The sequence below is a fragment of the Nanorana parkeri genome, unplaced genomic scaffold (genome assembly GCF_000935625.1).
Source record: "Nanorana parkeri isolate BGI_ZX_2015 unplaced genomic scaffold, ASM93562v1 scaffold947, whole genome shotgun sequence".
NCBI classification, from domain to species: Eukaryota; Metazoa; Chordata; class Amphibia; order Anura; family Dicroglossidae; genus Nanorana; species Nanorana parkeri.
Genome location: NW_017307215.1, coordinates 310,637 through 321,182, shown reverse-complemented (window position 1 = coordinate 321,182; position 10,546 = coordinate 310,637). Strand labels below are relative to the sequence as shown.

Below are 10,546 nucleotides of genomic sequence, written 5' to 3'. Positions count from 1 at the left end.
GGGCTCAGGATTAAAAGTGAATGTTGCAGCGAAAGCCGTGTTTTATATCTGATCATGTGACGGGCTTTTCATGTTGTTATCTTTGTGTGAAGTTGTGCGGTGAGACGTCGCTGTCGCCTGAATGTCATTCCTCGGGGGTCACCCTCAGGGTCTAGTATGGCGCCCCTTGTTCTTCCATCCCATCCATGACCTTTAATAATTGATACTTGGCATTTCCTGTGACCATTCTTCTTTCCTCTCATTGATCTCTCCAGGGGAACGTTGTCGCTGTGAAGTATCTGAACCAGAAGCGCATCGAGCTGACGCGGAAGGTCCTCTTCGAGCTGAAACACGTAAGCCTGTTCCTGGAGCCTGTGTGAGCTGCCACAATGCAATGCGCTCCAGTAATGGGGCCCCAGAGGTGTCCCTCAAGTCATGTGTCAGGTTCCTGAACTCCTTTTCCCTCCAGGAGGGCGGAGCCATCAAAGCTCAGCCTTCATCCAGGATCAACATCTACTTCAGGGCTAGGCAACCTTGCTGTGGTGAAACTACAAATCCCGTCATGCCTCTGGGAGCCATCCCTGTGGCTGTCAGAGTCTTGCAATGCCTTACAGTTTCACAACAGCTGGAGGGCCGAGGTTGCCTACCCCTGATTTACTTCCTGGGTTAAGATGGTGGCTCGGAGATGTCATGTAAATCCTGCTGCCCGTGAAGTTCCTGGCTGTGTTCACAAATGTCTGACACGGATCAGCCTCTGTGACTTGCTACACAGTTACAATGTATTGCCTGAGCGATCACTGGGGTGGAGGGGAGACTAGGGAAACTCTTCTCCATGCCTGCAGCAGACTGATGACATCATCCTAGACTAGGCAAAGTCACGGATGAGCTCAAGGATGGCTTTTTAATAAGGTGGAGCTGTGCCATGTGTCAGCGACTCATTCATAGACATCTGTAGATCTGATGACAGGTCCACTTTATAAAGGATCCGATATAAAAAAAAACGAGAATTTTTGTAAAATAATGACGGGAAGCAGAGACCAGAAATGTATCCAATTATATAAGGAATGGGTAAAAGGGAGGGGTTCTTGTTTAGGGGGCGGTCCTCCCACATGCGGCTCTTCCTCTGAGATACAGATCAGCGGGTATTGTAATACAGTCGGGAAGCTCGGCCTTCCATGACACGATGATCACGGCTGGCGGCGCTCTCCCCGGCCCGCCCTGGCATCTGGGGGCCATCCCGCCGCTGACACTTCCTTGGCTCCGAGCTGACACAGCACAAAGCTCTCCCGTTAAACATAAACAGCTTTGTTTGTTGTTGGTTTTATTGGCAGGGGCCCCGGGGGCCCGGTGACAGCGACCTTCTCAAGGAGGGAAGCGCTCGGTCTGTTCCTACCGCACACATCGCCGGGGGCTGCGGTTGTGTTACTGATATCAGCAGATGCGAGAACATCTGTCCCACGGATCCTCAACGTATCGGCCAAATCTTTATTGATCCCGCCATTGCAACATTTCCTGGCCACGCCCCCTTCGTCAGACATGAGTGCAGATTGCAATGGGCAAATATTTAAAGTAACATCCGCCAATCAGAAAAGAGCAAACCAATGTACCCCGTGACCTCTGACATCATAAGTCCGCCAAAAGGATGTAAATCAAATCACATGATCACATAATATTCCTTTTACATTGCTGATGATATAACAGGAGGGGGTGTGCTGGGACTCTAAGGGCCCGCTCACACCAGCAGAGGGTGTATGCAAGGAAGGAGCGGTGCAATGCATTGTAATGACGCAGCGCGCGGGTAAGCTTTTTGTTTTTTTTCTTTTGTAACTTTATTGAAATGTCACAAAATGAAATTTGATTAACCTTCATGCAACGCAGCACGTCGCAGTACGCTGCGCTGAAAAATGTGCAGATCATCCTTAGGGCAGATTGCCAGGTCTATGAGTTGGGAATGGGGCGAGCAAGGGATCCAGGCGTGGCCCCATGCATATAGTGTAAATGGGCCCGAATACCAGAGAGTCACATGTGCCAGGCTACAGCATGGTCACCACTCTGGTCACTGCTATACATCTGGTATGGGGTGAGATAGGGATGAACCGATACCGATACTAGTATCCGTGCCGATACCGAGTATTTGAGCGGGTACTCATACTCCCCTAACACGGCACCCGGCTTCCTTAATGGGACTTCCGGTATCGGTATTCAGTATCGGCGAGTACCGGAAAAAATACTCGTTATCGAAAAACCGGTATTGATGCATCCCTAGGGTGAGGAGAGGAGTCTGATGTGATACATCATTCCAATCAGAAGAGCTTGTGCCAAGACTTGCGTCCCATCGCCTGGCAATCAGCCATGCTCAGATGGACCAATAGCAATGATGAGGGTGGTAGACATACCGGGGCCTGGCATGTAACTCTTTTTTTTTAATGATCATGTGATTTCCTTTACTACAATATTGTTTACATCAGGTTTATGATGTCATGATGACATCAGAGGTCAGGGGGGGCCATTTTGTTGTTGTTGCTGTTTTCTGATTGGTGGATGTCACTTCAAATGCCTTCTGCACCTATCACATGCGGAATGAAGGGGTCCTGCGCGGCCTCGAAACGTTGTTACATTGACGCTTCAACAACGCTGCTAGTGTGCAGGCGACATATGTTCTCATCTTCTCACGGAAGCTTCATAAAGGGTCCCCCCGGCTGCTTCCTCATCAGAACGCGGATTCAGAGTTGGAGGGGCGACGAGGAGCGTTGTGCTGCCGCAAATGAAAAATCCATCTCGCCTAATGAAAAGAAAGGCCAAGCGCCCGCAGCTGCCGCGCACCGATTTTGTATTAGGCGCGAGCTCCTAAATCTTCCTTTTTAGTTTAATTTTTGGGATGGCAGACGCGGGTGATTAGCGCCAAATGGGGACGTGCGTTTATCTAGAAGATGACGACATTTAATCCGGTGATTGAATAATAGAGGAAGAGCGCCAATTCATTGGAAGGTCGGGAGGTCGCTCTCATAGACGGTGACGCGATTCATACAAACCATTAGCACTGTCACGGCAATGGAAAGGTCTGCAGCCCTGGACCCCACACCCTCATCAACTCTGAGCAGACAAAATCTGGAGCAACCAATCAGCTTCTCTGTTTCATTTTCAAATCTTAACTGAACAGACTGAAGAGAGATGCTGATTGGTTGCCCTGGGCAACTGCTCCAGATCTGTCTGCTCCAGTTTTTATAAATCCCCCCCATACAGTACCGAATTTGATGAACACGTGCTGACTGTTAGAGGAGTGAGGACGCCATAAATTGTACAACTCGAATTTATTTTTCTTTAAATGTCTTTTTTATTATTACATTATTATGTTTATTTTTAATATATTTTGTCTATTGTTATGTTAACTATTTTGTTTATTTTTTTGTTATGTTTATTATTTGATATTTATTATTTTGTTATTATTTTATTATTATTATTATTATTTTGTTTTTGTGTTAATGATTTCGTTATGATGCCGTTATGTTTTTATGTCGTTATGAAGTAATAAGAAAGCACCTCGGGAGGATTTTTTTCAAGCTGCAAATGTCTTTCTCAGATCAGCGCTGAGGCGTCTCTTCTGTGTCCTCATCTTCCTGCATGTACAACCCTCAGCTGGTTACCATGAATAAGAGATCGGAGGGCTGCATGGAGTGTGAACCACACTGACGCGGCTTCCTCTGATGTCACTGCACACTGCGAGCCTCTCACAATGTGCCTTAGAAGTCAGATAGAGCCCGCCTCCTTGCCTGGCTGGAGGACGCCCAGCATCATCTAGCACAGGGGTAGCCAAACTCCGGCCCTCCAGCTGGGGTGGAGCTACAAATCCCATGAGGCATTGCAAGATTCTCACAGCCACAGACATGACTCCCGGAGAGAGATGCATCATGGGATTTATAGTTTCACCACAGCTGGAAGGCCGGAGTTTGGCTACCTCTGGTCTAGCACTTTCCTCCACAGCCTGACTGTCCCCGCCGCTTTCATTCAATTATTTTAATCACGGAGGCTCAGCATCACAAGTGGGCGTTACCTAAGGCAGTCCGCATGCAAATACACTCTGCCTAGGACCGCCCACTCCTCCTGAGACTGATACCCACCCATCATGGCATTTTGATATTTTCATAACTCCTCCCCCACTGTTTGTATCAGGGCTGAGGGCTCCTAAGAGGAGTACTGTGATGGTTTCAGGAAGCTATGCCGGCCCCTCCCACCAGCCATGATTGAAAGACCTGATAGCTAATGAGTAATAGGGGTGGGATTGGGACAGTCAGGCCTGCATTGCATAGAGGAGCACAGAGACCCAGTGATGACATCACAGAGTCTAAAACAATGTCATGAAAACGGAAAGGTTTTTTATTTAAATTGGGGGGGAGAGGGGCGGGGCCAGGGAAGGTAAAATCTAAGCAGATTAAACGTCAGCTTTCTCGGTGGTCCTTCATATTTATTTTGCAGGCCGTCAAACCCATCCTCTGTCTCTCTGTCTTCAGTCTCTCCGGGCGTCTTTCTCTCTCTCGGCCGCGCCGCCTGTGCCCTTGTCTGAGACATTCTCTGCGTCCTTCACTCTCTCTCTCTGCTCCTGAAAGCTCTCGTTAATGTTCTTTGCTGGGGCGCGGTATTAATCAGAACATTCGCTGACATTTCCCTGGCGATGTTCGCTCTGCGACCCCTCCCCGCGGACAGGCTGCTGAAGAAATATATCCGCATTTAATTCAGCGCCATCGCCGATCTCCATCTCCGGAATATCACTCAGATCTCTGCGGCGGCACATTTATTTCCAGGAGATAAGTGAAGGTTATTCTGAAGGGGATCGGCAGCGGGAAAGAAACCTCAAATCCCACGTTCAGTCCATATATGTTCCGGGAGGAAACCCGCACGGCGTCCGGTGATGAATTAGAACGCGTCGCAGCAGTGCGCTCATTGCTGGTCAGCGGGGTGCCGCCATTGTGAATAGTCAGCAGTTGTGTTTTCCACTGCAGGTTACTCAGCAATGGCAGCATGGTCCTGGCCAGTGCTATGGGGACCCAATGACTCTTCCAGCTCAGTGACTAAACAGTGATGAGGATGAGGATGACGGTCCTGAAAACTGCTCCTTTAAAAATGGAAAAACACTGATACTGACATTGGTGCCGACCCCACACAGCCCACCTGAGACCCTGCACAGCTCTCCTGAGACCCTGCACAGCCCACCTCAGGCCTCGGACAGCTCACCTCAGACGCCACAAAGCTCTCCAGAGACCCCGCACAGCCCACCTCAGACCCCGCACAGCCCACCTCAGACCCCGCACAGCCCACCTGAGACCCTGCACAGCCCACCTGAGAACCCGCGCATCCCGACTTGACCCCGCACAGACCTCCTGAGAGACTCTGCACAGCCCACCTGAGACCCCGCACAGCTCTCATGAGGCCCCTGCACGTCCCTCCTGAGACCCCGCACATCCCAGAGACCCTGCACATCCCACCTGAGAACCCGCGCAGCCCACCTGAGACCCTGCATAGACCTCCTGAGACCCCGCACAGCCCACCTGAGACCCAGAACAGCTCTCCTGAGACCCCCGCACATCCCTTCTGAGACCCTGCACATCCCTGAGACCCTGCACTGCCCACCTGAGACCCCGCACCGCCCACCTGAGACCCGACACAGCCCACCAGAGAATCCGCACAGCCCACCTGAGACCCGACACAGCCCACCAGAGAACCCGCATCCACCCACCTGAGACCCCTTATCCGCCCACCTGAGACCCCTTATCTGCCCACCTGAAACCCTGCATCCGCCCACCTGAGACCCCGCACAGCCCACCTGAGACCCCGCAAAGCCCACCAGAGAACCTGCACCGCCCACCTGAGCCTTCAAGGATGTGTCAGGAGGTGAAGTAGTGACACAGAGATATTTCTAACAGGGACATAGAGAAATAAATGCAGATATTAGAAGGTATCATATACAACTGGGGCGGCCAAACTTCAGCTGTAATGAAACTACAAATGCCTCATGGGACTTGTAGTTCCACAGCAGTAGTTGTCCGCCCCTGATATAAAGTAATATGTGTTTCTCTCATTATTATACCTCATGTAACCTCTTATAATGCAGCGATCTGCCTAATCGTATCAGATTGTAAGCCCTCAGGGGCGGGGCCTCCTTACCATCTGGTATTGTATTGTGATTGTCTTCCTTATATTGTACAGCGCTGCGCAAACTGTTGGCGCTATATAAATCCTGTATAATAATCGTCATCTTAATTTCTATTCTAGATGCGAGACGTACAGAATGAGCATTTGACGCGATTTGTTGGGGCTTGTACTGACCCGCCCAATATCTGTATCCTGACCGAGTACTGCCCCCGGGGGAGCCTGCAGGTGAGAACTGTCATATCTTATATTCTGCAGAGCATTCCATCACTAGAGATCTGACAGATACAGAGTCATATATTCTGCAGATTATTCCACCACTGACCCCTCTAGAGATCTGCAGAACATCGCTCCGTCCCATCTCCCCCTGACAGATACATATTGTTATATTCTGCAGATTATTCCACCACTGACCTCTCTAGAGATCTGCAGACCATTGCTCCGTCCCATCTCCCCCTGACAGATACATATTGATATATTCTGCAGATTATTCCATCACTGACCTCTCTAGAGATCTGCAGACCATTGCTCCGTCCCATCTCCCCCTGACAGATACATATTGATATATTCTGCAGATTATTCCATCACTGACCTCTCTATAGATCTGCAGACCATTGCTCCATCCCATCTCCCCCTGACAGATACATATTGATATATTCTGCAGATTATTCCATCACTGACCTCTCTAGAGATCTGCAGAACATTGCTCCGTCCCATCTCCCTCCTGACAGATACATATTGATATATTCTGCAGATTATTCCACCACTGACCTCTCTAGAGATCTGCAGAACATTGCTCCGTCCCATCTCCCCCTGACAGATACATATTTATATATTATGCAGATTATTCCACCACTGACCTCTCTAGAGATCTGCAGAATATTGCTCCCTCCCATCTCCCCCCTGACAGATCCATATTGATATATTCTGCAGATTATTCCACCACTGACCTCTCTAGAGATCTGCAGAATATTGCTCCATCCCATCTCCCCCCTGACAGATACATATTTATATATTCTGCAGATTATTCCACCACTGACCCCTCTAGAGATCCGCAGAACCATGGCTCCTTCCCTTCTCCCCCTGACAGATACATATTGATATATTCTGCAGATTATTCCATCACTGACCTCTCTAGAGATCTGCAGAACATCGCTCCGTCCCATCTCCCCCTGACAGATACATATTGATATATTATGCAGATTATTCCATCACTGACCCCTCTAGAGATCTGCAGAACATTGCTCTGTCCCATCTCCCCCTGACAGATACATATTGATATATTATTGATATATTCTGCAGATTATTCCACCACTGACCTCTCTAGAGATCTGCAGAATATTGCTCCGTCCCATCTCCCTCCTGACAGATACATATTGATATAATGATATTGATATATAACATTTGGTGGTCATGTGACTAAGTGTTATATTTCCTTTCTGTAGGATATTCTGGAAAATGAGAGTATTACCCTGGATTGGATGTTCCGATATTCATTGACAAATGACATTGTTAAGGTGAGTGGGGACTTTCCTGAACATTCTGATCATGTTATCAATCAAACTTTACTTTACATTGGCAGAAATCAATGTAATCAGCATTAGTCGCCACCTAATGAACCTTCAGACTATTAACAATCCATTAATACTGCATGTCACTAGTAGGGCCCTATGGGAGGACAGCGTAGACAGGGGACGTCTATATATATATAAATAAAAGGAATCAAACTGATATTTTTACCAAAATGGTCCACATTGGCCATGACATGGTGGTATGCGCTTGGTTATAATGGGGTTGGTGCAGCACAACGCAAAATTATAAATGGGAATGAACTCAGACAAGATTGCATGAAGTGTGCCCGAGCGATATGAGATGAGTTCCCCAGTCACTGTGGTTCCATTAGTCTTCATCCCATTGGGCTGACTGTCTATCTCTCCTCCAGGGAATGCTCTTCCTGCACAACAGCGTCATCGGGTCCCACGGGAATCTGAAGTCCTCCAACTGCGTCGTGGACAGCCGCTTCGTCCTGAAGATCACCGACTATGGCCTGGCCAGCTTCCGCAGTTCTGTTGACTCGGAAGATTCTCACGCTTATTTTGCCAGTAAGATGGAAGGGCTCCGCTCAGGAGATTAATGACCTACATGTATGGGGAAGTCTGCATGGAGGCAGCTTAGGGAACTTCACAGTGTATGAACCTCAAGGTGTCTGACACTACTGATGGTTCTCCTGGTTGTCATTAAGAAGTAGAGATGTACCGATACTAGTATCGGTATCGGTCCCGATACCAAGTACTCACCCAAATACTCCCGATGCTTACTCCAATACGGGAACTTCCAGTATCAGGAAGCTTTACATGCTGCCGGCTTCCTGATTGGCCAGGATGCCGGCTCCCTCACCTGGGGGCATTTCCCAGGCCAATCAGGAAGCCGGGCGGCATGTAATGACTTGCTTCCCGGCTTCCATGAGTAGTCAGGAAGCCGGGTGGCAAATCATTACCTGCCGCCCCAGCCTCCTGATTGGCCAGAAAGCCAATTGGTGACGAGAGAGCATGGAGCCGGCTTCCCAGGCCAATCAGGAAGCCGGGCGGCATGTAATGACTTGCTTCCCGGCTTCCATGAGTAGTCAGGAAGCCGGGTGGCAAATCATTACCTGCCGCCCCAGCCTCCTGATTGGCCAGAAAGCCAGGTCCATGGCCAATCAGGAAGCTGGGCGGCATGTAATGACTCAACCCCCGGCTTCTCGATTGATCAGGAAGCTGGCCAATCAGGAAGCCGGGTGGCGAGTCATTATACACCCTCCAGACTCCTGATTCCCCAGAAAGCCGGCTCCATGCTTTCTCATCACCTGGTGACGAGGGAGCATGGAACCGGCTTCCCGGGTAATCAGGAACCCAGGGGGCGAGTCATTACACACCGCCTGGTTTCCTTAATGGGCCTTCCGGCATCGGTATTCAGTATCGGCGAGTACCGGGAAAAAAAATATCGGTACTCGATACAGAAAAACCGGTATTGGTGCATCGCTATAAAGAAGACCCTTGGCCCTAGGCCCAATCCTTACCCCAACCAAGCTATTTGGCACACTTAAACTATCCACAGTGTGTCCTTCTAATGGCCTCCTATTGGAAGGTGGGACAGTGTAGGAGGAATTGCTAGAACAATGTAGTCATATGACCCGTTGCACCAACATTTAGTAGTATAAGTACTGATTTGGTAGTGTGGAGAAGGTAAAGAAAAATAGATTTCCAAATATTGTGGCATTCATTCATACATTTCAGGTTTGTATTTAGCTATGTGAAAAGTTGGGTCCAAGAGAAGCTTTAAAGGGAAGATGAAATGAATGATTGGATATTACAGCAATGTTGTCATGATGTAAAAGTTTCACTCTTCTACCTGCTGCTGGTTCTGCCATTCTGAGATGTGTCCTCACCAATTGTTGTTGTAGAGAGACTGTGGACCGCTCCTGAGCTCCTCCGTATGGAGTCCTCCAATTCTCAGGGGACCCAGAAAGGAGATGTCTACAGCTTTGGCATCATACTTCAGGAGATTGCTCTTCGGAATGGGGTCTTCTACATGGACAGCAGTGACTACAGCCCCAAAGGTGGGTGTCCAACCAGCGTGCTGACTACACCAGGCGCCAGTGTTTCTTCTGTCACTTCCTGAACTCTCTGTTTCCGTTTTAGAAATAATAGACCGAGTAAAGAGCCAGGAGAAGCCGTACTTCCGACCTTCCACCAACCTTTACTGCCATATTCAGGAACTGGGGGTGCTCATGCAGAGGTGCTGGGCAGAGGATCCTCTTGACAGGCCGGACTTCAACCAGATTAAAGTTCTGCTACGCAAGTTCAACAGGTGATGATCTGGATAATGGAAACTTCTTCGAGCTGAACTTCTACTTGTGTTTATCTAAGACTTGGACAGGGAAGCATTACTTCAGGTGTTGTTCTAGTTGGTAATAGGGACCTAATGTGTGCCAAGAAACATACCCACCAGTCTGGACCACTGACATCATATGGGAGGCCAAGTAACATTTCCCATCAGTCTAGACCACTTTCACCACATAGGAGGCCAAGTAACATTTCCCATCAGTCTGGATCACTGGCACTATATGGAAGGCCAAGTAACATTCCCATCAGTCTAAACACTTTCACCATATAGGAGGCCAAGTAACATTTCCCACCAGCCTGGATCACTGGCACTATATGGAAGGCCAAGTAACATTTCCCATCAGTCTAAACCACTTTCACCATATAGGAGGCCAAGTAACATTTCCCATCAGTCTGGATCACTGGCACTATATGGAAGGCCAAGTAACATTTCCCAGCAGCTTGGATCACTTTTACCATATAGGAGGCCAAGTAACATTTCCCACCAGTCTAGACCACTTTCACCATATAGGAGGCCAAGTAACATTTCCCACCAGTCT

At 48.7% G+C, this 10,546-nt stretch overlaps 1 protein-coding gene across 2 annotated transcripts in view; it reads left to right on the top strand.

Moving 5' to 3' along the window:
- The window catches only part of NPR1 (natriuretic peptide receptor 1), a 71,495-nt gene that overhangs the window by 53,181 nt on the left and 7,768 nt on the right, over window positions 1–10,546 (top strand). For both annotated transcript variants that reach the window (XM_018566411.1, XM_018566410.1), the window contains 6 exons: window positions 255–332; window positions 6,247–6,351; window positions 7,569–7,640; window positions 8,066–8,225; window positions 9,566–9,721; window positions 9,804–9,972. In XM_018566411.1, the coding sequence (XP_018421913.1) occupies window positions 255–332; window positions 6,247–6,351; window positions 7,569–7,640; window positions 8,066–8,225; window positions 9,566–9,721; window positions 9,804–9,972 (740 nt within the window). The remainder of the gene's footprint in view (window positions 1–254; window positions 333–6,246; window positions 6,352–7,568; window positions 7,641–8,065; window positions 8,226–9,565; window positions 9,722–9,803; window positions 9,973–10,546) is intronic.